The 27,642-nt window shown below is 42.5% G+C and overlaps 2 protein-coding genes and 1 long non-coding RNA gene across 7 annotated transcripts in view; 2 read left to right on the forward strand and 1 right to left on the reverse strand.

The window, feature by feature from the left end:
• insrb (insulin receptor b) overlaps positions 1–12,516 on the forward strand; it is an 84,910-nt gene extending 72,394 nt beyond the window's left edge. For 2 of the 3 annotated variants that reach the window (XR_006021170.1, XR_006021171.1), the window contains 12 exons: positions 310–602; positions 883–1,031; positions 1,432–1,591; positions 2,277–2,370; positions 2,470–2,537; positions 2,912–3,141; positions 3,396–3,506; positions 3,608–3,767; positions 3,930–4,059; positions 4,236–4,370; positions 4,746–7,544; positions 7,689–12,516. Coding sequence is in view for 1 of the 3 variants with exons in the window: in XM_042057424.1 (XP_041913358.1) it covers positions 310–602; positions 883–1,031; positions 1,432–1,591; positions 2,277–2,370; positions 2,470–2,537; positions 2,912–3,141; positions 3,396–3,506; positions 3,608–3,767; positions 3,930–4,059; positions 4,236–4,370; positions 4,746–5,100 (1,885 nt within the window). In the remaining 2 variants the exon portion in view is untranslated. Of the gene's footprint in view, positions 1–309; positions 603–882; positions 1,032–1,431; positions 1,592–2,276; positions 2,371–2,469; positions 2,538–2,911; positions 3,142–3,395; positions 3,507–3,607; positions 3,768–3,929; positions 4,060–4,235; positions 4,371–4,745 lie in introns of all 3 variants that reach the window. The other variant, XM_042057424.1, reaches the window with a different exon arrangement.
• A 1,297-nt stretch (positions 12,517–13,813) lies between these two features.
• arhgef18b (rho/rac guanine nucleotide exchange factor (GEF) 18b) overlaps positions 13,814–27,642 on the forward strand; it is a 43,881-nt gene continuing 30,052 nt past the window's right edge. For 2 of the 3 annotated variants that reach the window (XM_042057421.1, XM_042057423.1), the window contains exons 1-10: positions 13,814–15,320; positions 18,627–18,748; positions 19,047–19,555; positions 20,386–20,509; positions 20,752–20,878; positions 21,374–21,425; positions 21,866–21,910; positions 22,305–22,379; positions 22,509–22,617; positions 22,908–23,109. In XM_042057421.1, the coding sequence (XP_041913355.1) occupies positions 15,245–15,320; positions 18,627–18,748; positions 19,047–19,555; positions 20,386–20,509; positions 20,752–20,878; positions 21,374–21,425; positions 21,866–21,910; positions 22,305–22,379; positions 22,509–22,617; positions 22,908–23,109 (1,441 nt within the window). In that variant the 5' untranslated portion in view covers positions 13,814–15,244. The remainder of the gene's footprint in view (positions 15,321–18,626; positions 18,749–19,046; positions 19,556–20,385; positions 20,510–20,751; positions 20,879–21,373; positions 21,426–21,865; positions 21,911–22,304; positions 22,380–22,508; positions 22,618–22,907; positions 23,110–27,642) is intronic. The other variant, XM_042057422.1, reaches the window with a different exon arrangement.
• LOC121678154 lies at positions 24,156–27,075 on the reverse strand. Its single transcript, XR_006021172.1, has 3 exons — positions 26,956–27,075; positions 24,891–25,012; positions 24,156–24,570 (listed from the first exon to the last, which is right to left on the reverse strand). It is a non-coding gene; the product is annotated as an uncharacterized LOC121678154 (long non-coding RNA).

Consider the following 27,642-nt stretch of genomic DNA (forward strand, 5'->3'; position numbering starts at 1 on the left):
AACAGCAGAGGTACGCCTATGAAGGAGAGGTCATTGTGTCTGTAGGGATTCAATGTGTTTATTTATTTATTTTTTCAGTCCTGTTGGAATTTTTGGACCTGCCCTGTCGAAGTGACTAACCATATGGAAAATGAATAAACACCAGTGTAATTCACTGGTTGTGGTATCTGGGAGTTAATTCATCTAGTTGATTCCTTTTTTGCTTCTATCCAATGAAATCTTGGGCCTATTGTTATTTATCCTCATCGATATTTGTTCACCATGCTGGATGTAAAAAAAAATAAATTCCTCCCTCTCTCCCCCTCTCAGGCCATCCAGACGCCGACGCTCTGTGGGCGTGGCCAACGCCACAATGGCCAGCTTCCTCACCACGCCCCCCGCCAGCCTGCTCCCGCCCGAGAACGGCTCAACAACGAGGGGCGACCCCGAGGACAAGGAGCCCGGCCAGCGGCTGGTGCTCAACGTCTCGAAGGAGTCGGCCGTCATCTCTGGCCTGCAGCACTTCACCAGCTACCAGATCGAGATCCACGCCTGCAATCACCCCACCGAAGTTAAGCGCTGCAGCTTGGCCACTTTAGTCAACGCCCGCACCATGCCTGAACGTGAGTTCCTCTTCTGCTGCTTCACCAAACTGCTATGGTCAGGGTTAAGAGTTGCTGTCCTGGACTACTCATTTCATCAAACATTAGCAGAAAATGGCCATCAGGGTGGCGTAATCTAGCAGTGCAGAGGAGCTCTTCCTAAGCATGGTCACTGATGATTTGCTTCTACAAAAGCAAATGACCGAATGCCGAATTATGTCTATGTTGATCTTTTGTCTGATTTAACATCTATATTGCTTCATGCTTTACTATACATGTTTTTGTTTTTACTCATTTCTAGCAAAAGCTGATGATATCACTGGTCCGGTGACCTACGATATGCTGCCAGATGAACCTGAGTTGGTGTACATCCGATGGGAGGAGCCGAAAGCCCCAAACGCGGTCATCATCCTTTACGAAGTCAGCTACAAGAGGCTCTCGGACACCGAAGTACGTACATCACCAGACAGTGCTGCTATGGGCAAATGTCATGTTCATGCACCCTTTTTATGCACTCGCAGGCGACCATCATGGTTGTGATTGCCTTTTTACTGTGAATGTTAAATGGAAATGTCCATCAGCCTGTTTTTGGGTGAGCTGTGAATGTATTTTTACAAAAAAAAAACAACAACATTGGGACTAACTCCCAGGGAACCGCTAGTGTCTCAGTTGCCATGGGAACCAGACAAATGGCCGGGAATGTGACAGCACGGAAAATAGCATATTATGCCTGTCCACTCCAACTTCGGCTGGCAGGAAGCAATTTGGGTTCATATGGGGCCGTAAATGAAATGCTTCCGTTTTTTTATGTTGCTTTTCTCTTCCTTTTCTGTCCTGTCCCTCCTATCAGGATACGACTCCCAAATGTGTGTCTCGGACCACCTATGACAAGCTGAAAGGCTTTAAGCTGCGCGTGGTACACCCAGGAAACTACAGCGTGCGCATCCGTGCCACCTCTCTGGCCGGCAACGGCTCCTGGACGGACTACACCTACTTCTTTGTGCCGGACAGTAAGTCGTGAGAGGAGTCAGGATAAGCACCAAACAACGGACTCTCCTTAAACTGCCCCCCCCTCTTTGGACAAAGCCTCTGGCATAATGCTGCTTCAAATGCACAGATTAAAGGCCCATTCACACCAAAAACGATAACTATAAATAAATATCGTTCTCGTTAATATGAATGATGATGTTCAGACATAAACTATAACTATAACGACATGAAGAACGATATCGTTGGAGATCACTTCCAGAGTGATTTTCAGAAAGATAAAAAGCTAATAGCCAATCAGAACCCATCAAATTGTAACCGTTACATTCATTAACACAAGGAGAGATTTTGTTTATCGTTGTTCAGTGAACGCTTTTATCGTTATGGTTATAGTTATCGTTATCGTTATCATTCTTGGTGTGAGTAGGCCTTAATGTAGTCAGACTGTGGTCAAAGATGAATGTAGTGCCTCCGTTGAGACTGAGAGGTGTCACTGAATTACTCACATCCACACTAGCCAGCATCTTAATCAATTTTTCTCATTTGTTTCATGACTCTGAATGTTTGAGCTAACTACACATCAGTGGACATTGATAATCCGTCCCAGCTTTAGACAGTGCAGTATATTGCTGTGTTGTAAACCCCTGTGTTCCACGTGCCGTTGGTGTACTTATGGTAGTGGTCTCATGGTTATTCGTTTCCCCGCAGGAGACTTGAGCATGAAGGTCATCATCGCTCCCGTGGTCTGCTTCGTCTTTCTGCTGTGCATCGGAGGCACAGTGTTCGTCATGTTCAAGAAGAAGTACGTTTCCCTGACATGAAACATTGCATACGTGTCATGCCCTTAGGTAGTTTTTGGTGTTGTCACTGACCTTTGTGTGGAACTCTTTGTGTGTTCCAGGCAAATTGAAGGCCCCAGTGGCCCTCTCATAGCCTCTTCCAACCCAGAGTACATCAGCGCCAATGATGGTAAGGAGAACCCCCCCCCTCCCCCCCCTACACACACACACACACACACACCCCCACCCAGCCACCCACACACACACACACACACACACACACACACACACACACACACACACACACACACACACACACACACACACAAATAAAAAGATCTAATTAATCACTGGGTGAACTGAAGTATAGGAAAGATGAAATTGATTGTTTTTCTGCTGTTTTGATGCAGATCTTACTGTGTGTGTGTGTGTTCGCTAGTTAGAAGTTAGCCCTTCTGTATGTATTGATGTACTGTATATGTGTGTATGTGTTCTGTTTACATATGTACACACAACACAACATATGTTGTGGGTATGTAACTGTGCACCACTACGTACCTACAGTCTATGTTCCGGATGACTGGGAAGTTCCGCGGGAGAAGATCACAGTGCTGCGGGAACTTGGGCAGGGTTCCTTCGGCATGGTCTACGAAGGCATCGCCAAGGACATCGTCAAGGGAGAACCGGACACCCGCGTGGCCGTGAAGACGGTCAACGAGTCGGCCAGCCTGCGTGAGAGAATCGAGTTCCTTAACGAGGCCTCGGTGATGAAGGCTTTCAGCTGCCACCATGTGGTAAGAATACCCTCCCTTTGCCTCCCTTGGAGACTTCACTGCAAGAGCTCAGCAAACAAATCCTGAAATTACTAGATTTAGTACAACATTCAGAGGTGTGCACAGTATAATAAGTTTCACCATGGCAAAGCAGGCAGACTGAGGTGATCCATAATAACTGCTGGGTGACTGGCCTTGATCCTGATCAGTCTGAGCCTGCTTGAGTGCCGTGTGTGAATATGAAGGAGACAAGTATGGATTTGCTTCTCACACAGGTCCGTCTGCTGGGGGTGGTGTCCAAGGGTCAGCCCACGCTGGTCGTCATGGAGCTGATGACTCACGGCGATCTGAAGAGCTACCTGCGCTCTCTGAGACCAGACGCTGAGGTGAATGGCGCACCCCTTTTCCAATATATCAGGTCTCCTCATGGAATCATTTTTGCCATGTTGTCTAATTCAATGCTCCTTTTTTTTTTGTGGTTCCATAGAATAACCCAGGGCGCCCGCCACCTACTATAAAGGAGGTGATTCAGTTGGCGGGCGAGATAGCTGACGGCATGGCCTACCTCAACGCCAAGAAGTTTGTCCACAGAGACCTGGCAGCCAGAAATTGCATGGTGGCTGAGGATTACACAGTGAAAATTGGAGGTACATTTCAAACATGAAGATGAAATAGCTAATTTTTGGTTGGAGTTGGAAGTATAGAAGAGTTGGAAGGATATAGAAATGTTTTGAAACACTTATGAAGACGTATAATAATGGTATTAAGACAGTTAATAATGGTATTAATTTCTGTTTTTTCCTTTTCAGACTTTGGCATGACCAGAGACATCTATGAGACTGATTATTACCGGAAAGGTGGGAAGGGTCTGTTGCCCGTCAGGTGGATGGCCCCAGAGTCCCTGAAAGACGGAGTCTTCACCGCCCGATCAGACTGCTGGTGGGTCCATCATTGCCCCACATGCCACAGTGGTCCCCCCACACTGGTTTTTACCTGCAGGACTGAGCCACCACTCTTTTCCTGTCTCTAAAAGATTCTTTACTTGTTTTAGTTTGCCAGTTTGCTATTGCACTGGAAGCCAGTTCTCAGTGCTGTGTGTTTGCTTTGGTTTTTAGGTCTTTCGGGGTGGTGTTATGGGAGGTTAGCACGCTAGCTGAGCAGCCCTACCAAGGGCTCTCCAATGAGCAGGTGCTGAAGTTCGTCATGGACGGGGGATACCTGGACCGACCAGATAACTGCCCAGAGAGAATGTAAGTCCTTTTGAAGACAATAACCAGAACTTCACTGCAGACATGCCCTTCGGATTTTGGGATATTTCAGTTAAGATCTTAAGTTAACCCTTAAAGGTCTACCGTCACCGTCACACCGGTGTGACGGGAATGTTGGAAAATGAGCGTTCTTAAGAATATCTGGGTTCATTGAATTCAACATAGAATTTTAGAACCTTGAATTGTTGCGAAACGGAATCATATGTTAGAATGTTCAAAAACCCACACCTTTAAGGGGTTTTAGCCATCCATCAAGTGATTAGTGTGGTTTAACCATCCATCTCTAAGTGATTTTCACAGTGTGGTTAACACCATTCCTCCCTGTTCCTGTCCCTGTCTCAACACCCCGTCTTACAGACACAACCTGATGCAGATGTGTTGGCAGTACAACCCGCAGATGCGGCCCAGCTTCCAGGAGATCATCGACATGATCAAGGACGACCTGCACCCCTCCTTCCAGGAGCTATCCTTCTTCTACAGCGAGGATAACAAGCCACCGGAGACCGAGGAGTTTGACATGGACTTCGAGAACATGGAGAGCATCCCGCTGGACCCGTCGTCCTACTCGCAGCGCGAGGACAACCTAAGCAGAGACAATGGCCCCTCGGTGGGTCTGCGGGGCAGCTACGACGAGCACGTGCCCTACACGCACATGAACGGGGGCAAGAAAAATGGAAGAATCCTTTCGTTGCCCAGATCGAGCCCATCCTAACGTTTTCTGATTGACTATTTTGTCTAGTTCGCTCTCTCTCTCTCTTCCTCTTCCTCTAACTTTCTCTTCTTTCCTGTCCTCTCACCTGTCCCTCGTTTTTCTAATAATTATTATTTTTTATGATTTACAATACGTTATGCAGATGCCCTTCAAAACAAAAACACAGATCTCAGGACTTTTTTTTTTCCTTTTTCTCCTTCATCGCTACCACGTGCATGCACACCTTTAACTAAGAACCATTCATGCGGATCATCTACAACTTTCCTTGGCTTTCGATTATTTTTGTCTCACTCTTTTGCCAAGTTTCCAAGACTGGTCAGTGGGGGGAAAACTAAAGACAGACAAGACAAAGCGAACTGTGAACAGACACTACACAAACCAGATGACTGCCTCGTGTTTGACCTCCTCGGACTTTCCCGTCTCTCCTCGGAGAATTTTCTCGTTCACTTTCTTTACTGAAATCTTTTCATATGGTGGCCTTTTTTTATATGTGGCCTATAATCAAAGAGAAGTGTCTATCAGTGCTTGTATTCATTTCCTTTGAACAACTGATTGAAGAGTTTGGAATCTGTGGGGTAGTAGAGACTCTTAGAACAAACATCCTATTTGTAGAGGAAGCTTTTGTCCTGCAGAATTCCAAACCTCACGCGGATACATGCGGTGTTTGTTGGTGAAAAAAATAATTAATTTATTTGCTTTATTTTTGTTTCTCCTTTCAGTTTTGTTTCTGTGTCCTTGCATTATGGCTGAAGGATATTTAAACAGTTAAGAATTTGACAAAATAGTCCATCAAACTGACCAATAGCTGCTGCTTTGATATATCATATAGTGGGTATAGTGTAAACATATAATATATATGTGATGTATAAAATATTGACACATCAGTATTTTATATATCTAGATACATGATGTTGATTTTTCTTTTCTATATTGTTAATTTTTGTATTACTTTCATCAGAAGCTTTGCTCTTAAGATATTTTTTCAATCATCTGTTCATTATGTTATGAAAATGACTCTAACCCCCTGCAAAAAGTCATACTAATTCACCTACAGTGCTCTAAGTTGCCCACTAGGGTTGTTTTTGGCTATTATAAATGCACGGGAGAGGCTAGGTGTTCGGATTCAAAAAGATGATTCTTTCCTAGACTGCATGCAACAAACTCTCATAGTAACAATTTGGCTTGTTGCTGTACCCGGTTTGCTGATGGTGTTGAGGTCCATATTGTCAGAGAATCACCCCCTTGTTATTTGAAGTACGTTGTGTTTGATGTCAGAAATGTTTTGTTTTGTCTCTAGCTGAGACTGTAGTCTATGGTTGTCCGTGTTGTTTTGTCTAATTCCTATATTATGTAACAACATCGTAGACTGATGTTGGGCTGTTGGGCGTCATCATCAATGGGGGAGAAATTATTTGCTTTGAGTGCTTGTTTTGGCCGGATGATTTGAAAGCTTAGTCTGGACTTTTTTTCTGCTAATGTGAAGTATGCACACATCTGCTTACCATCGTATCACTGATGATCCCCCAGCTCTGTAACTACCATCTCTGAGAGCCAGAGGTTTCTTTGATTGTGAGCAATTGTCTGTAAGGAGAACCCCTCCTCTGATCTTGGCATATCCACCCACTAGATGAGGAAGAGGCAACTCTAATTCTTCTCACTGCAGCGAAGAGGCCACCAAACTCTAGAATCGGCCATGCTCTTGGTCGTGTGGTTAAGAACGCTCTAGATTTCCTGTCTAGCTGTACATTGAGCAGTGAGCTCTTCAGGATGGCGTGGTTGCATAGGTGTGTGGGAGGCTGTTAGGGTGTTGCAGTGACACAGTGAGGCAGGAGACTACGCTATGTAGTTCAGGACTCCTCATAGAAGCGGAGCTTGCTCTCATTGAGGACAGACATTCCTGGGTTGTAGTGTGTTGCCCAATGTCACTGCCTCTCTTTCCCCTCAGGCAATATTGGGGGGTGAGTAGCAGATGCTCTTAAGTCTCAGTTCTGGTCGTTTCTAGATTCTGAGGGTCCTCAGCTTCAGGGGGTTGATGGAGCTCCAATCTGACATTGATCTGACATGAGGCTGTTTTCCATCACACTAGCTTATATTTGAAGATACTAGACAAATTAGTTCTGCCCCGCATGTTTGTTTTCAGTGAAGGGTTCAGACAATGTTGATGTTAATGTCAGATGGTAATTTTTTAGATTGGGCGCTGAAGACAGGTTAAGTAAAAGAGGCATTCTTTTATGCCTGCCAGGGTTTCCAGCTGCCTTTGTGTATGGTCCACCCTAAGTCCACATGAGTGTCCACCCTTACATCAGATGTCCAGTAGTCGTGAAAACATTCCTGCGCTTAATCAGGCTCGTTGTTCTTATGGGAGCTATACACACTCACTCATCAGACAGGCAGCACTCACACCTTGAACAGCATCTGTGTGGAAGGGTCTCTGGCCCACGCTGGTTCATTTCTCCCCTGACCACAGTTGCTCATGTCCATCAAGGGGGAACTTAAGCGACAGCAAGGCTCCAGCAGTCAGGAAGAGATAAGAAATCTCCCACATGGACCTGAATAATAGTAGCCACTATACAGTTTTCAGTCTTCAGGTGATTAGCTGGTGTATCAAACACATAATAATGACCCCTCCAGGTGGATCTCTCTCTAGACAAAGCATGCCTCGGCCTCCAAGTTGTGCCTTCTGCAAGAGCCCAAGGTAGTGGCCACAAGACAGGGGGCAGTGGGTGATGCCCAAGCTTAACTTGGTTAATATTTATCCACATCTGTGCACACTTGGCTTGGTGTACATAGTGTGTTTGTGAGTGTATATATTTATGTGCGTAGAGCGGGGTTGGCGAGATGTGAGGAGTCGGCCTCCAGTCTACTTCTGGAGCTGCAAGCAGGAGTGTGGGGACTGACAAGGACTTGCTGCTGTTAAACCAGCATACTCAGTTTTTGTTTTTCAAGATGTAAATCTAATTACCGGACTACAGTGCTTTACGATATCGTCACCATCCGCATCAGTTTCCTTTTTTTTTCATCGGCTATTTTCCAGGTTTGTAAATAATAAATAAGATGTTTTAAGTTAAAGGAAAAAAGCTAAACAATTACACCCACACAATTTCGCACACACACTACCATGACAAAAGACAGATATGTTTAGTTTGTCATGGTTGTCAAGTTAAGTGTATGTGCGAATTTCTAATTCAGAAGATTAGCATATCTTTGAAAAGGCAGATGATATTTTATTTATTTTTATTATAATCATTGTATAAAACCCAGCTAGCTTTTTACTACAAGTTTTAAGAATTATTCAGTGTTGGGTAAAATAGTGTTTTCTCTCCTGTTTAGTTTTTTTCCATTGTTTGAAAAGAGAGTTACAGCTAGAGGGGGAGAATGAGTTTGGTGTTGTGGTAAATTCTTTTGTTGTTGTTATTTTGATCGGACGCAGTCTACCTCAGTATGTATGAAATTTTAGTCAAGCCTTGCTTCTCTCGCTAGCTCTCTCTCTCTCTCTCTCTCTCTCTCTCTCTCTCTCTCTATCTATCTCTCTTTCTCTCTCTCTCTTTCTCTCTGTCTCTCTCTCTCTCTCTATCTCTCTTTCTCTCTCTCTTTCTCTCTGTCTCTCTCACTTTCTCCCTCTCTTTTATCCCTCACGCTGTCCTCCTACCCATCTCAGTGTTTTAACATGGTCGTTTTGGCAGATGTCAGACTTGTGAGTCTGTTCACCTGCTCTGATCATCCTAAAGAGGGCTTATCACTGATGACATGAGAAACTGACAAATTCAAAGATGATAACACGTCTCTCGCAGAACTCTGCAATCTAATCTCAAATTGGCTCTCCCTGTTTTAATTCCGTTTGTATTAGCATGTATTCAAAAGTTTGGTGACAGAGTTTTCCTCAAGGCAACATTTACTAATTAATGACTATGACTGTGTCAAAAAGTATTAGAAAGCACAATAGAGAAGCATTTTTTGTGGGGATGCTCTGTTTAGTGTAACTGTGCCATGGATTGCTATAATACTGTATACCAGCACTTATGTGAAAGGTGGCAGTCCAGAGTTTTTACATTTTGGACCTGTTCATCCAATTTCAATTAGCTAGCACTTCTTGCAACTATACCAAGCTGTAGATTCCAAATTGCCCAATTATAATATGATTTATGAAATTCTGTGTATGGGGCATGTAATTAACTTTGTGGTTAGATTACCAGAGGGGGAGATGCATGAGTGTGGTCAATACCATGTTCACTATGCTCCTGATTTTGCTCTTAATAATGGTTCACGACCAACTGAACTTTCCTTGCTCCTCTAACGGTAATAGGAAATAGTAGGTTGTGCATGGACACAGACATCATATTCTAGTACCAAATAAAGCCTTGTGCTGTGGGAGATGGGAATTTGTGGCACAGTTCTGTCCTACAGCGCTTGACAGTAAGAGGGCTGATTTGGTGAATACATATCTTTCACTAAGCGAGAAAGAAATTCAATTTGGACCCAATGCCTTCTGGTTTATGCTATGAATGTGATTCTTGTTAGTTTTATGTTTGTGTTCTGGTTTTTTTGACTTCTTGTTAATGTACTTTTTCTACTGTGAATTATCAAGAACCATCTTACAACAATGCCATAGATTGGGGGGTTGGGGACATACCATACAGCATGCCTCCATTGTTTCCGATTGGATTCTCTTCGATAGGGGGCGGCGCGCTCTGTTGGGACAATCCCATGTGCCATAAAACGTTAAACTCTGAAGTGAAAATCTGGCTTGGGGTGAGCGGTACTCAGGGAAGTCTGATTCTTTAGGGTTAGAAGGGATGGGACATGACTGAAGTACCTGTTTGGAGAGGATGGCAAAAAAGCCAATCTCTGCCTTTAGCAAGGGTAATCAAGGTAGTGCTGCTGAACCTTTTGCAAGTCTGTTGGGAGAAAGTTAAAAGAAAAACAACTCCCCCCTGGTTGCTCATGAACACTGGCTGAATGTTTACTGCCCTCTGATGGACAAATGTAGTAGTACAACAGCGGGAAGGCAGAGTGAAGCCAGTCCTCCCACCCATAGTGCCTTGTGCAGATTTCTCAAGCGTCCTCCCAACCAGACCCTCTCAACTCAAACCGATTGTCTCCAAAGTCGCTCATGGACTTGGGCAGACACTTGACTGGAGTTTTAACCACGCCACATTGTGCATCCTCAAAAGTGCATCTTTCAAAGACAAGCTGAGAGATTTCGTAACATGATAGTTGTAGATAAAATGCAAACATGACACACACACACACACACACAAATATATCACATCTTCCTGCTTGGCTCCATGTTACTGTATTGGTGTCTGTGAATGATGTTTTGTTCTTTTTTAAGCAGGAAACTTGTCTCTACTTGCCTAAGCTCTGGCTTGCTTTGTGTGCTTTGAACCCCTCATGCGGGTAACATGGCATTATATAATTGAACATCGATTGCATGGCACTTTGGTAATTGTACATTTGTCCCAAATGCACACACTGCAGAAGGCTTAAACGGGTGTTTAATTCAAGCAAGGTGATTCTTGTAATCTTGTCTTTTCACAAATGAAACAGCCTCCTACTGTACCTCGTAACAGTAATCGCCCCCTAAAACAAAAGCACTTAATTTTGGCAAATTTTATTTAGTCTTGAACTCTAAAGTGGTTTAACAGAGCAAGCTAGCAATGCAGCACAGGTTGAGAACAAGGCATTGTATGTCATTTTATTTGTTTTAAAGAAAAAAATATTACATCTAGAGATGTTGATTTCTATTTTTATTTTTTAGCCAAAATAGGGACGGCAAATACAATTACCTTTTTTTCTGACTGTAAACTTTTACTATTCTTGTACATTATGGAATTAACATTGTTATCAATGTATATAACTTTTTTTAATAAAATTAAATGTTTGATGGCTATCGCTCCTGAAACTACCCCACTATCTGATCGAGGTTTCAGTTCACTTTTTTGGTGAGAAGCAGCACAGGTGATGATGATGATGATGGTGGTGATGATAATGATGACAGGGCTTGCAATGTCTGCCTTTTAGGCTTGTTAATTCAATCTGACTGCACCTTTTCATCAAGGGTAACCCCAAACCCTCGCCCTTTAGTAAAATGAATTTTCACATCCACTCTCTCAGTATTTACTATCACTTCTGTGACCTACTGGGATGTCAAACGAAATTCTATTTGACCACCTTAGACCAAAGTGATGAGTCCCTTTTTTAGATTTGTTTTCCAAAACTGAAAAAAAAAAAAAAACTGGAAAAGAAAGACCACTGCACATTCCTTCTGGAAGTGACTAAACAAGTGTAATAAGCTACGGGGGAACAAGCCACGTTTATATATCTTTAATCTATATAAATTTCCCAACATTATGAGGATCTGAAGCTGATCACCCTGTGATTGCGATAGCACATGGTTCAGCATGAAGGAGGTGTGAATCACCATGTGTGTGACTTGCAGGACACCCCTTGTGTGTTAATGAACACACCACAGAAACTGATCATGTCCAAATCACACCGACATCATGGGCATATATTATGAAATGCCATTTCTTTGCTGAAACCTGTCACGTATGTTTTTTTTGTTTTTTGTTTATTTCCCCTTTGTTTCGTTTTTAAATGTGTAGTCCATGTTTAAAGTTTGACGTGTGTTGGAAGGCAAGTGGTTGAAAAATTATTATTTTCTATGTTGAAAAGTGAAGGGAGCCGGTAGTTATGCCCTTTTTTCTTAGCAGCCTGCACCTACTCATACATACTCGCCGCTCTCCAGCTCAAACACATCTTTTTAAAGAGGAAACACAAAAAAAAACAGGATTTCTATCCTTCCGAACTCTGTGTTCTTCAAAATGCTGCTGCTCTTCTCTGCACACACAGTGCTGAAAGTTGTGTGTCGTATTGGTAAAAGACCTCTCTCTGTTCTTGTCTCATGTATTGTGTAGGTGACACAGATGTATGATCAAATACATTGTGTACACATTGTTTGTTGACATGGATTCATATGCAGCCACAGGCTTTGTGTATGAGTTCATGGTTAACCCACTGACGGCTACAAAGATGCATCGTCACACTGGATCCAAATGGGCCACTCTATATGAGATATGAAATACAAGTCTGTCAGTATATGTTGACACACACTTACACGTACACACACATTCTCAGTATGTTTTTTACACAGATGCACATTCTCGCTCTCTCTCTCTCATGCACACACACACACACACACACACAAATCTACATTTATTATCTCACACAGACCACTCACACAGAATCTAAATGTGCCATGATTAGATAACGCTTGACAATTTATTTTTTCTATGTTTTCAAGAAGAGCCAAGCAGTGACATGTACAGATAATGTTGAAATGATATGAAAATAAATCTTGCTGTGTGTAAATTATTCAACAATTAACTGTTTATATTAAAATTATGAATAAAATGATTGGCGAGTATTTTTTTTCTGCAGTACCCAATGAAAAAGAAACCTGTCTTCCGAGTAGGCACCCATGAGATGATTTCTTGTCAGTACAGGCCAGGAAATACCCAGACCTATGACACTGACCTAAGAGAACTGACCACTTTCATCACATGGAGGGGAAGTGCAGCACTTAGATGACACACTGTTGTTTTTTCTGACAGTGTTTCACAGAAAAGAAAAACTAATGTGCTGTACTGGGTGCCCTGCCACAGCGGTCTGTGTAAAATTAAAATAATTTGGCTCAATTTATAACTTATGTAATATTAATAGATAGAAAGATACTTTGGAGCTAGTATTTTTGCACAGCCACCTCTCTTTTCTGTAATAGTCACTGTTCTATGAAGGTACTGTTGTCAGTTTCATGAGAAGTCAAGGCTGCCGGATGTTACTTCACGCCAAGCAGTCTATATCCTTGACTTCTGTTCATTCACCACCACAAGACTTAGAGATAAGTCCAGACATATTTGATCCTAACTGCATGTTCTCACCAAAACAGTGTCTTGCGCCTTTTCACTGTGCCTGTAACAATGCAGAGGCGACCAAAGCTGTGAGGCAAGAGGTACTATCTGTCCATCAGTGCACATTCTGCAGGGCTGCCACTACAGAGAGGTGAAACTACTCTGACTTCTACCACCACTGCAACCGCCAGGCACGGAAACAAGGTCTGCTTAACCCACTTTTTTTTGTCATAAACACCACTGTGCCAGCAGACTTCGGTCTTTAGAAAGGGACAAGACAGTCAGCTACAAACAAACTCACTGGTGCAAGATTCTGTGCCAGGGTGATCTCAGGTACCATTTCACAGACTTTTTTTTATGCTCTGTTATGTTCTAAATGTTATGTTCTGAATTTCAGTGTTAGGGTGGTGCACATGCCGTCTCTGGTGATGTGACCCTTTAGGCACACCGTTCACCTTTCATTTTCACATTGGCGTGTGTCTCACACCGCTCAGAGCCTGCACACTCACACACTCAGCAGAACGCCCTCGGCTGCAGTTACGGAGAGAGAGAGGCCTCTTAAAAGAGGAAGCTCACAGCTCTGCTGTGCCGTTGTAGCGTACCCTTTTCTTTGCAGTTTGTATTTAGTGGAGGACTATTAAACACCTTCTGTGAGGTTGCTCTGTGTGTGTGTACTGAGATACTGATATTGGACCAGGAGAGCATCCATTCACCACTTGATTTGTATCTGGAAAACTTTGAGTTCTCTGTCTTCAGCCAGTTATTCTTGACGAAAAACGGTGAGTTTTTTTTCCCCCTCCTTTTGTTTTTTAAATTGGCATATCAGTTCAGTTGCATAAGATAAACACATCAATTTCCATTAAACATATCTGCAACAGCTCATAAGGCATGAAGATAGTTCATTTGGTGGAAAGACTGCCTGACCACACTTGTTATTGTCTCAAAAAAGTATTCAGGCTTCGGTGATAAGATTTGACAGATTGTGAACACTATCACTTAAGTGTTACTGCATTCTAGAAACAGTAACATGAAAAGCCAACAGAGAACATCCAGAATAGATTTCAACTTCACACACAGTCATTTGACTTCATAAGCCTGTTTCTTCAATTCCGGTCTTGCCATGCAATGAGGAACTGACTAAACAGAATCGGTTCAAAAGGTTCAAAAGCTGGCATAGAGAGTACCCTACATTTGCAATAGTGAAATGTATTTTTGTGGAATATGGTATGACTCTGGTATTTATTTACCTTGTCGTTTGTGAGAGGATATTTATGTGTTGTGTTTTAATGTTGGGGTTGTGTTTTATTTTTCTTTGTAAAATACAGTCACAGTTGTAACAGTCCTAACTGCAAGGCAGGTTTTATAGATGCATCTCTTGCTTATGGTGTGCTGTGTTGTGGTTAAGGTGCTGTACTTTCTGCTGTTCACAAGGTTGTGTGTTGTACAAACATGTCAAAATGGTTTCTGTTACAGCAGCTATTTGTAACAAGCAAAAGACAAGAACCTGAACGTATGTAGTGTGACGAGTCTTACTGTATGTATAACACAACAGGATATTTTTTTTCTCTGCTGTCAAAGGATTTAATCGGTTGAATAATGATGGAATTATCAAGAGTACTTTTTGGGGGAAAAAAACACTTATGTTATGAAAGTGTTACAATGTTTGTGCAAAAATGTAAGCATATTTTCATACAGAGAGTTACATCCAGGGAGCTCCCTGCAAACTAGGTCATACGGACCATGCTGAATGAAATAAAACCACTACCTTCCTCAGCAGGCCTGTTCTACTACATCCGTTCTCATGAAATGTCACACACTCTATACTGTATATGACACAACATAATACAATGGGCAAGTACTTGCCAGCAATGAGACATTCATGCTCCTGCTAACGACAGTACATCACAAAGGAACCATATAGAAAGTTTGCTGCCATCATCTGTGCCTCCTCAGTCTTGACTGCTTGACTGGTGTTTTCCCTTCTGTACTTCTTAAGTCCACCCTCCTGCCACACCTCTTCCCTTTCTCTCCCTCTCTCACTCTTCCACTCTCCCTCTCTCCACTGCTTTTCCATCCCTCCCTCTCACTTGCCTTCCATCGTTGCTGTCAGCCTGAGCTATGGGGCTCTGGGTTTGTATCATATGTTAGATAATCCCTCACTGCTTGCCTGACCCCGCACTGGGACTCTCTCTGCCTTGTGCTCGCTCAAGTTGCTCTCGGCGAGTTCAGCGGCCATGGCGGACTCCCCCCTGAACAACTCCTGGCCCTCTTTCTCCAAGCTCTGGATGAAACGATGGTCCTTCAAAAGAGGTATATTGCGCTAGCCTTTCTGTTCTGCTATTTGTTTTTGTTTTGTTTTGAACACACTTCTCTGGTATTTGCTATTGCTGCTGAACATTCCAGACAGTGCCAATGTAAAAAGTCAGTTCTCTATTTTTTTGATCTTTATGGTATTTTTTATAACAGAGTCACAGATATGCTATTATCACATTTCCCTGTTGTCCTCTGACATATTGTGTTCTAAATAGGCACAGTGTATATTCTTTTTATAGGAATTTTCAGTGTCTTTGAATATCTTAAGTATTGAATCTTTTGGATTCAAAATAGGATTCAAACTGTTTTGTATTTATAAATTCTTGTTTCATTTATTTTTTTTACTATGTTTATTTGTTTACAACAACCCACTTGCATGAGTGGTATCATAAATGAGGTTATTTTAGCACGTCAGAGAAGACGTCAGCATGTTGAGCAAAGTTAGTCTGAAATTGCATGGTATGTTATCAGTCATCTAGCCATTTAAATGACTGACACAAGAATTATTTTTCTCTACTTTTGAAAAAGGTACTTGCTGACCAGTATTAGACCAGAACAAGGTCTCAAAGACTGTTGCTTTCTGTGATGTCATGGCCAAGCCATTTGATTCCCAGCACGCGCTGGTCATTACATTGTGTGGGTTTCCTCCTCTGCTGTGCTTCACTGAACATACATGACAGATGGAAGGACTCTGGGAGGCCCTGTGTGACTTGAGCGTGAGTTGTGGTGGTGCATGTGGAGGAGATAGCAGATCCTATGACAGATACAGTATATGTGGCATAGGAACAGCTGGGTCTTGTGTGGCTTGCCCTCCTGGGTCAGTCCTTAAGTCACCCGGCTGGGCACTCATGTGAGCTTCACACTGACACAGCCCACGTGTGTGTGGGTGTGTGTGTGTGTGTGTGTGTGTGTGTGTGTGTGTGTGTTGGATTTCCCTGACAGACCTCAAAGAGGAAGTGGCATTCAGAGGTAACTGACAGTTGTTGTGTTATGAGAAAGGCCTCCGCATGTTTTTGCTATAACAGGATGGCAGTGGAATCTTTGTCAACCATTTATGTACCGGCAATCCAAATGTTGTAAAACTCGTCCGTGTCCTCCTGTGATTGCAAACTTTAAAGTCTATATTGTGAGAAGACATACTGTATCTATGCTCACATGAAGATCTCATTATATTATTATATTGACTATTCGCCAGGCTTTACCATGTTTCATTTTTTACTTTTTTGAAACGTAGTTCACCTGCCTTTCAGTTTATTTTATAATATGGTTACATGAATGCCTCAAGGATGAAATAGTGGAGCCGTGTTACACAGCCCCTGAGGTTGACTCAGGAACAGCCTGTGCAGTCTGCCCGTTGCCCCTTGTAATCCTGTTAAATAAGCTTCTGACTCACATAACTTAATGATTTGTGTGGCCAGTTTGCTAACCTGTGGGGTTTAAACAGCCGGGACCTGACGTCCTCTCCGGGCCTGTGTGGGCAGCCACGGTCCAGGCGGAGAGTCTGCAGCGCAGCGGCCTGGCCCTACACTGAAGACAGCTTGGGAGGCTCTCTGTTTAACTTTCAGCCCGCCACTATAAAGTGCGGCAGGCCGACCATAAAAGGAGGCCCAAGCATAACAAGCATCTTGGCGTTATGGGTTTACAAACTGTATAACTAATGCAGTTTGGACACAAACAATCTGCCTGTACTTGGACACGGCCGCTTCAGCAGCGCACACGTGATTTACATCTGAAAATACGGCGGCGGAGCTACTGTCTGCGTATTGTTTAGAGAAGAGCATCTTTGACGGTCTGGCTTGGGGGTGCGAGGCACAGGCCCTGGTTTATAACAGCCGCTGATCCTTGGAAGTCTGCTTTCCATCCCGGCTGGCCTCCTCTGAATGGGTATAATCCCAAGCTGAACTCATGGCTCCCTCCCACCCCACAGCCCTACATGTCTCTCGCACAACACTGGGCTCTGGGTCTAGGATTCCTCTTGGCACTTGCTGTACATGACACAGAGGGCACCTCAAGCTAATCCCACTGTGTTACTGGAAGAGATGATGTGTAGTTTTCATTTTAACAATGAGTAATAGTTTCTTTTGTTATTTTGTTTTGTTTTGTATTATTTTATTTTGTTATTAGTTCATTGTTATTTTAACAATTAGTAATAATTTGTTACCGTTATTAAGTAACACTTAATTACAAATATTAGATTGAGTATTTCCTGCAATCCCTTAAGTCTGACACAGACCTTAAAAAAATGGATTCATAAAGATTATGTTGTGTGTCCCAACAGATGCAACCAAAAAGAACTTATGATTAGAGAAGGATTTCATTTTCATATTCAAGCACAATTTGGAGCTTTTCATTTCTCTTTAAAATGATGGGGTTAATTTGGACCTTTTTTCAATTTAGTTGTCAGGGACAACTGCCATTCTGCCATTTCTGACGTCATGTGAACTGCAGAATCTATTAATGCGATGGTGGCAATAAGGAGCTTTTTGTGCGCTTATTCTATAAACAAGCCCCCTCCCCCTTAGATATGCAGAGGTCAATGCTGAATCCAGCTTCCCATGCTAGACAAACAGGCAACATACTAGCTACCATTTCTAACGACAAACCCAAGTAACCCTGAGTAAGCATCAGTCTGTTTCAGACTGCACACAAAATACATCATCTGATTTCCATTTACTGTTAGAGTGTGACTAACAGTGTCCATCTGCTAGCGTGTGGTTACAAGTGGCCCAAAAACAAAAACCATCTGATGAGCAACATACACTGTTATGGCCTAGATGCCAGCCAAAATGTACGCTGATTGAAAGCTTAAGGGTAGAATGCGATTCTGAAAAGGTTGTTGATATTTGAGCAAAACAACCAATCAAATTACACCCCTCCCTTCCGTGCTCCTGAGGCAATGTATTGATTGGTTGGAAATGTTTATGACTCGGCACGAGCCACCTTATTTCCCATCTAGTCAGCGCCAGGGCAGCGGAGGGAGACTTGAGGTTTTTTGAGTGTACACACAGAACACACAACTGGAAGATTGTGTTCCGTGAGGAGCCATTTTTACTGAATTTGTCAACAAAGTGTACCGTCTTATAAAATTGTGGACTCTACCTTTAATGCATGATCTTACCAGCCTTTACAATCTGAGTATGGCTGAGTAGCAAACTACTGCCGTGCTGTGACCTTAAAATCAAGAGCAGATGCTAATGTTATTTACACTTGGCAACCACAGTACTGGTGAGTTTACAGTAAGGTTAGTGTGCAAATCTGAGTGTGTTTATTGATCAGGCTCTGGTGTGGTGTTTTGTTTGGCAGGGTCAGAAGGTAAGCCATGTGCCCCACCTGCAACCCTGGGCTCGGGGACAGAGTCTTCCTCTTCCCTCTCTCCTTCATCCGTCGCAGAGGATGTTTTCTTCACTAGCCTGACAGAGGAGCAGGTAAGAAGACAATTTATCTCTATGAAGCACTATAAAACACTGTATTTGCATGGACTCTATTTCTTGTCAATGAAGCACTATAAAACACTGTATTTGCATGGACTCTATTTCTTGTCAATAGTATTTCCACCGTAATATTGTCCCCTGAAATTATTCCTTTTTAATGAACCACAAAAAGACCCTTCCATACATGGTTCATCTTATGTTTGAGTTAGTCCTGCACTACAAAAACCTAACAACCTGTGATGAATCTCTAAGCTGACATGGTGGATAAGTGTATCTTTCCCCTCTGTGACAGAGTCCCAGCTCAACAGAGAGTGACTATGAGAACCCAGGGCAGGACGTGGACAGCAGCACAGAGGACCTCCTCAATCTCGACGCGTCTCTAAGAGACTCTGAGTTCTTCAGGGACCTTCAGCCCGAGCCTGTGACCAGCCAGACGCCGCCCACAGCTCTGTCCATCGTCATCACCCCCGTAGGCGAGCACACGCTCAGCCCGACACTGCACGTGTACCAGATAGTAGATCAGGGCTCTCATACGACAGACCCTGCAGTGTCCAGCTACAGCCAGCTCCCCTGGAAGTTCAGCAGCAGAATGGAGCCACAGCACAGCGACTCGGAGCAGCCCACCGTCACGGTCAACACCACAGTGCAGCTGGGGGACCCCGAGGCTCGTGAGGCTCCTGAGGCCCCTGAGCCCCAGGACTGCTCAGACTCAGACAACATCCCCATGCTGGTGCGCTCCATGTCCACGTCCCGCAGACACAGCTGGGATATGCCGATTTCCCCCATAGACTTCGGCAGAAGGTGAGGCTGGTCTTGTTTTCATGTAATGCTCTAGAGCTTATTTACAGCCCTCATTGACACAGTGACGTTTCGCTCACACAAATTTATGAGAATGGCAGAATGTTATTCGTTCGTTGAGGGTGTTGGGGCCCAGCATTTTCCGATTGGCAGATAGCAGTGAGGGTGGTTATGGCTTGTTTACATCTGTGTGAGTCTCGGGTGAAGACACAGGCACAGAGCTATTATTAGACCTCATCTGTGAGGCCAAAGAGCTTCCTTTTTTATTGCCGTGTCAGAAGCAAATGCGACACAGAAGCTGTGGTCTGCTACTTGTACATAAAGTTGCTAAAACAAGATGGTTGCAGCTAAAGTTGTCTCCTCCTCCACATGACAGACACACCTCGAAATTACACTCACATATCAAGCCCAAAGGTAACCCTCCTGTTTTGTTCACGGTCAAATGTGACCGATTGACACTTTAAATATAATAGCTATAGATTTAAATATAATAAATATAAATAGCAAATGGAAGTTCAAATCTGGTTATATCTAATAGAACACAAGTTGATACAAAGGTCTACAAGTTTTAATGCAGCAGTCATTTTTGACCGGGAACACAAAACTAGTAAACATTAAACAAACACAACAGGAGGGTTAAGGTATAAAAAAAATGTGAATTCATGTTCAAATTCATGTGGTTCAGATTCACACAATGTTAACACAGTGTGAATCTGTAATAGAGGTGTAATGGGTTTATTAACTGGATTCATTTGAAATGATTGATTTCTGGTTCATGTACAGTATTTGTTTCTTTAGCTGTTGTATTCACATGATATTTCTTTGGATTTTAGACTTAGTCTCGACACCGCCGGAATAGACAGTGATGCGGAAAGAGAAGAGTCAACACACCAGCAGCTATTTGTTTACCCAGAATGCTCTGAGGACAACGTTGGAAATGACGCTGAATTTCAAACGGTTAGTGGTTAGAGATGTCGACCACTTGTTTTTTTTTCATGATTCATGTTCAAATTAATCAAATGTACTAGATATTCTAGACAAATAATTTAAAAGAAGCAACCAGATTCCAAAATTCATCCAGGCTCCTATGAGTCAGTATAAAAGCCATAAAATCCACCATCTTAGAGGTCTTTTGTTTTTGAGGTACAATCTGCAAATTAAATCTTCGGCGCTGTCCAATGGATTTATTGTTGTTGTAGGAATCTGACAGTACTGGGAGGACCCTGTGTGCAAAATCTGACATGCTGGCATCAGATGAGAGGTCTAGGGCAGCACGTGTGTCCCGAATCCTGGAAACTTCAAGCCAGGCTGCCAAGGCCTCTGGAGGTTAGTTCTCACCGCAAGCTTCCTCACGCCAGCCCAGAGGACTGAAGGCACCATACAACTGGACCTAGGTCCCTGGCCCCTGGACCTCAGCTTGTAAAAATATGCAAATCTGAATCATATTTATCATTGTATCCACTTCTACATTTTTAAATTGTTCACGCTAAATGTATTAACTAAGTAGTAATTAAGTATTAAGTATTCATGAATTTTATTTTTAATACACTGTGATGATCATGATTCTACAGCTATTCTATTCTATTATGAGACCATAGTAAAAACACCCCAGAAGAACTTTGAACCCATAAATTGGGTCTCACTGACAATGTGGATTTAAGATAAAGATTTCTGTCAGGACTCAGCTTAAGCGGTACTGTTCAGGTGGTGTTTACCTGTCACAGAGAAACGTGTTTTATGCTGTACAGACATGGAATGTGCTATGATTGTTTTTCTGAACTATTCCATTACTCTCTCTTTGTCTGTGCCAATGATATTCAGAGGAGCAGGACTTAGAGGACCGTCTCCAGTCTGAAGAGGGACAAAGTCATCTGTAAGTCACGTGAAAACACAGAGGAGCATAAATCACTGAAATGCTGAAAATGTGTTTGTTGTCTTGGATGATGACCCTGCGCCCTTTTTCATGTCCATGGCATAATGAAGACACCCGATTCATTCCCACCTAAACAGCCCAGTCTGTCTCCTTAGTGGCTTTATCAGCTTCTCAAAGAGTCCAAAAGGAGCAACCCTGTAATGTTTAAAACCCAACTATGTCCAAGGAAAACTCTCCTGTGAGTCAGTACCCCCCTCCCCTCAACACACACACACACACACACACACACACACACACACACACACACACACACACACACACACACACACACACACACACACACACACACCTCCGTCCCCATCCCCCCACCCCTCCTCAGACAGCAGCCCGGCAGTGCATCCTCCTACAGCCACTCTGTCTCCCTGTCTTGTTTGTCTTAGGCTGATGGTACAGAAAGTTCTCCAAGAGCTTAAGCAGTACCATGGGTAAGTACATGTAGACGAGGGGAGGAGAGCTTGCTTGCTGTTGCAGTGCCAAACCCCCTTTCCACTCCCAACTGACTTGCTGGCATGGGCAATACTCAGCACTGGTGTGAGCAACACTGACTATTTGAAGGCTGAAGTCCCAAATGGCTCTACTTGTGTTATTTTTGACAAATCTATTACAGAAGTATTTGAAACGACATTTAAGAACAATTTGAGGGTTCAGCTCTTCAGCATGCTGTGTGATTTTATGGAAGAGAGCTTGTACTTACACTGTCAATTACTCTGAATTAGGGTGTGAATTCCTGTCAGACTTGCCACCTGAAAGATGCTGATAAAACTATGTTTCACATAAGGCCTCTGAAGTAAGTAGAGTTCCCTCTTGTCTTTTCTGCAGTGCCAAGTCCAAGAATAGGAGCTCTGACCAGAAACAGTGTGGAAGTGTCACCTGGTATGAATTCCTCTCAAATGAGTAAGTCAGTTATGAATTAAAAGTCTGTAACGGGAGATTTTGACGTTTTTTCCCCCACTTCCCTTGAGGGATTATTCGTGGTTTTGTGCCTGTCTCGAGAAAACATCAATCTGCCCAACTCTCCCACAGACCTGAAGAGGAAGAAGAAAAGACCGAGAAATCCGAGAAGGGTACAAAAGTCAAGCGGACACTGAGCTCGCTGAGGAACCGAGTGACCGGCTCCTTCAACAAAGACAAGGTGAGAAACCAGTATTATTACAGACCATGAGGCATTATTGCGTGGCTGTTCTGACACACTGACCTCACTTCCTGTGTGAAATAGTCATCTCTAAAGCTCATGTTAGGAACTTACTAAAGTTCACATTGTTGTTCCTTTATCCATCAACCTCACCTTATGTCATTAGGTGACACTATCTAGCTTCATCTTTGTTTTCCATATATTTGTGTACAACATAACTCGACAAAGCACAATTCCATTTTGAAAGAAAATAGTAATGTTCTCTCTTTTGCTCTCTTTTTTTTCTACAGGGTAAGAATCGGGAGAAAGAGAGAGAGCAGCAGAAAGAGAGGGGGAAAGAGAGGGAAAAAGACAGAGAAGAGAAAGAAAGGGGGAAAGGGCGCCGAGGCAGCACTAGTGGCCACCAGCTTGTGCCTGGCTCTTTCTCCAACTGGGCCACCTGCTCACTGTGCAGCAAGACTCTGCAGGGGAAGCATGGCATGCAGTGTCTGAGTGAGTACCACAACCCGCATGCCAACCCTCACGCTGGCTCACCTCAGCATTCCTCCCCACTATGCACTTGCTGAACTTGTAGTGTACTAAGAAGTATGATTGCATGAAGTATGGTGATATAACTGGTTCTTTGTAAGGATATTATCAGACAGAGTGGATCACTTTCAGAGAGCACAAAGCCTGCCATGGTTTTATTGTACAAAGACATTTAGTTAGTAGTTGATACTCAATCACATACTTCCTGCTTCAGAAATTACAAATGTGTATGGTTCTGTATGGCTCTGAATGGGAAGAATTTTGCTTTCTGAACAAAGGAATGTGTATGGTTCTGTATGGCTCTGAATGGGAAGAATTTTGCTTTCTGAACAAAGGTCTATATATGGTACCACAGTCACATGTCAATTAAAACCTTAGACCGTCTCACCTGACCTTCACCAGCAACAGATCAAATCTGCCAATCAAACTCACTGCTTTGTAAAAAAAAATGCTTACATGATCTTTACCATCTTATTTGTTCACTATTACTTCATTGCAATTTCTTTTGCATCCAGCTGAATTGATTGCATGGAAATTAACTGTGTGCTTCAAAGAAAGTGTTTGGATCACTGTATGATCTTTTGCTACTCTCTTACACAATTTTAGGGCACACTGTCATCAGCCTTGGGTGTCTGACCAGGCTTTTAGTTGGACAGGTGTCTGTAGATGTTATCACTGCTTTAGGTGGCATTTGTCATTTGACCAGTGCATTTCATGTGCTGTATGACTTGAGGTATAATAGAAAGCATCAATTAACTATGATTCTTTCAGCATGGGTGTTCTCTCACTATTACATAACTAAGAGGGGCTAGCGAAGGAGAATGGAGAATTTGATTTCAGTCACATGATGTGAAGTCTCTGGAATGCTAAAAAGATCGGTTGTGACCCTTGTGTCCCGTGGTCATAAAGAAAGAGGCTCTAAAACATAGCTCTGAGAGCAGCTGGCTCTATGTAAACTTATTTGTTGCCTTCAGGCACAAATATCCTAAAAATTGTCTTTGCATTCACTATCCTGCATGCACATACATGCGGGTTCAAATAACCTGTTTTGTTTGTAGAATTGTGACCATTCCACTGACATTTTCTGTTTTGAGAAACTGTGATATGATGGGAAAGTAGGCTATACATTTAGGGTATAATGAATGGCAATAAAAGTGTAATGTCCGTGTCTGCAACAACTAGGCCTTATCACAATGAGGGCAATAGGTTAGTTGTAATATAGGTGTAAAAAAGATGTGTATATCAGTATTGGCATTGGCCAAATATCCGCATATCGAATATCAGCAGACATTCAATATGGTGCATCCCGAGTGAGATGTGTTTATTTCACCCACTCACCAGACAGCAAACTCAAGGAGTCCGCTGTAAAGAGGGAGAGACTCTCCTAATGCCCTCTTCTTCCACTTATGCTTTTCTTAAAACATCCTTAAAAACAAAAAATGTTGTAGTGTCATCATAACACAATGATTTACATGATTATTAATAAAAAAAAATAAAAAAATAGGCCTATAGCCAATTTGGTTGCTTTTGGATAGGTCTGTTCTTGTACATAGCTTCAGAATATTTTAATAAATGGATACATGGGTTGTACATTTCTATGTGGCAAAACCAATAAACAATTATATTTTAATAATAAATAAATAATTAGAAATGTATGGTATACCATATAGACTATATTACATTTTTGGTTACTGTGGACCATGATGACCCCATAATACATTTTTCAATATAGTTTATGTACTCACATCATGGCATGATAATCCATTAGGCTAAGCTTCCTCTGCATCGAGCAGTTCATGTGTCTTCAGTCATACAAGGTGATGAAACACACTCTCAGAGCACACATAACTCCCGAGCTGTCACAGCACTGTTGGGAAATATGATGTATGAATGTTTAAACTGGACTGCTTACCAAACAAGTCGCCCTGATATATCTCTCAAAGCTGCATGCATTCAGAACATCCGAGAACCCTGTCCCCCGATTGTTTTACACTGTCCAGACTAGTGCCGCTGCAGAGATGTGTTGAAAAGGGAACACCATGAGTGGAAAGCTTTGAAGTGGATGAATTTGTTTTGGAGGAGTCTCACATAGATATGTGCACTGAACATTAAAGAAAAGTCTAATGAAGGTCCAACTAATGTGAGAAAACATTTGAGAGTGTTTTTATTGTGGTTTTGTTTTCTAAACAAACTTTCTCGTAATAATAGGCTATAGGTTATCTAGCGTTTTGTGACCCTATAATTCTATGAGACGGCAGATTTGGGTGTAAATAGGCTATTTAAGGATCTCGTAGCCTACCAGGGCATTTACAAAGCACTTACAGCATGTAGACTAGCCTGTCATTCTTCATTTGAGATTTCAAAGTGCCAACTTCATTCTTGTTTTAAATTTCTGATAAGTTGCACCTTAGGCTACTTGGCTTGAAATGTTATAACTGTTTGTTGTCTCTTTAAATCGGGCCCCAACCCAGTGAATCGGCTTTGGAATGCTTGGTCTGGATTGTGTGCCTGTGATTGTTCCCACAATGCCTTGAGAATCCAAGAAGCGGACTAAACTCAGCATCCGACAAACTATGCTGGCAATAAATATATTTTTATGGTTTTGCACTGGAGCAACCGATGTGTAGTTCGATTACCTGAGAACTGACGAGAGACTGTAATCAGAATCCAGAAGTCTTGACAGAAACAAAACGGTAAGCCGATGTTCAGACGCATCAGGTGCATTTGATCCAACCAACATAACAAGTGAGCTAGCCAGCCAGCTAGCTAGCTACCTTGTTTGACTTGGCTAATTCGTACCGTTAGCCTGAAGCCAGCTGGATAACCAATGTATTCTACCATAGCCAGAGAGCTACTGCAAGTGATTAGCTAGCAACAACCTGTTGTTTACATACAACAACCTATTTACATACAGAGATCATTTTCGCCCAACTTTGCGATAACATTTTAGAGTGAAAATATTATTTGGATATTTTTAAGTGTTCGGTTGATAGAGATGTAGTTCTAGGTCTAGCTCAACGTTAATGTTTGGTTTGGTTGCCAGCAACGGGTAGCCAACTATCGCTACGTAGCTAGTGTTAGTTAGCAGCACAAATGTAAGATAAAACGTTATCGTTTAGTAAGAACTGTGTTTTTTGTAAAAACAAACATAAACTCTCGGAAAGTGCATGGAATTAAATTTAACTGCTGTTCCAGTGTCAAATAATGGACAGTTGGGTAGCTGATTGTCTCATCCTTCCTATTCAAACAACGTTAGAGGACACATCCCCTCTTGACTGCCCTTGTGATCATCGTTAGCTGCTTGGTGTTGCTTTCAGCTTACACTGAATGGAACGTGGTAGTTAGTTTGTTACAATTTGTAGGATCTGAACCTCTTAACTAGAACATGCTAGCTGTCTTGTCAAGATAAGTTACTAAGTATCGTTAACGGTCTGTGCGCCTCTCAGTTGTTGAGCATGGCAGTTAACGCCATGTAGATAGCAACTTAAACATTTCTAATGTTAGGGCCGCATCATATGGGCTTCAGTGGATGCTTTTGTTCGGAAAAAAATGTTAAACAGTTAAACATGTACTCCTACGTTCACAGTTTAACGTTTAGACTCCATGTAAAAGTTAACGTTGTCACAGACTTAGACAAGATATGACTCATTTCTAATGCACGAACTCTCTAACAATGTAGGCTAAAACATTTTAGATAAGGTTAACGTTACTGTTAAGCTAATTAAAAAATCTCGTGGACCAGATGACTGTCAGGTCATGTTAATCACAAATTTGGTTGGTCTTTTTTGGAAGAAGCAAATGCTAGCCTACCTTTATATTATCACTTTGTTAAGTTGATACACAAATTGAAGTGCTTTAGATGCCTCATTAAATTAAAGGGTTTTAGAGGTCTCGTCGTCTCACGGTGTATTGAGGCAGTGTCAGAATAGGTTTCTTTCGAGTGATTGACACTCGAACCTCTGCCGTCAGGCTGCTGAGTTCTGGAAGCCCCTGAATTTGTTCGTGGGAATGGTCACATGTAGTTGATTGGGCTTGGCAGACCTGCTTACTAGAGCATCGGTACTCACTTTAGTTTAGTTTTGTTTCTGCACGCTTGGCTGCCCCTCAGTCTTCTGGTCTACAGTTCCTCCCCTCTCACCACCAACACCAACTAGACTGGACAGTCATGCCCTCTGCAGAGACCTCGTAGGTGAGGCGCCTTGTTTTGAGCACAGATAGATTGTGTGATTTTTTTTAAATATTATTATTATTATTATTATTATTATTCCTTGGTAGGAAGTGTGATGAAATCTGTTCAGCAAGGCCTAGATGGTCATGTCTTCAAATGACTTGTGATGTAGCATTATTCAACATTATAAGGAAGTCTGTGTGGGGAAATGTGTCCTTGGCCACTCTGTTCCTTTATTTACCTACAGTGTAAGAGAAATTAAGGCAGAAATATAATGTCCCAAATTGTTATAATCCAACTGTGAAGTTGACCTTGACGGCTGAGGACTT

The sequence above is a fragment of the Alosa sapidissima genome, chromosome 12, assembly GCF_018492685.1.
Source record: "Alosa sapidissima isolate fAloSap1 chromosome 12, fAloSap1.pri, whole genome shotgun sequence".
NCBI lineage: Eukaryota > Metazoa > Chordata > Actinopteri > Clupeiformes > Clupeidae > Alosa > Alosa sapidissima.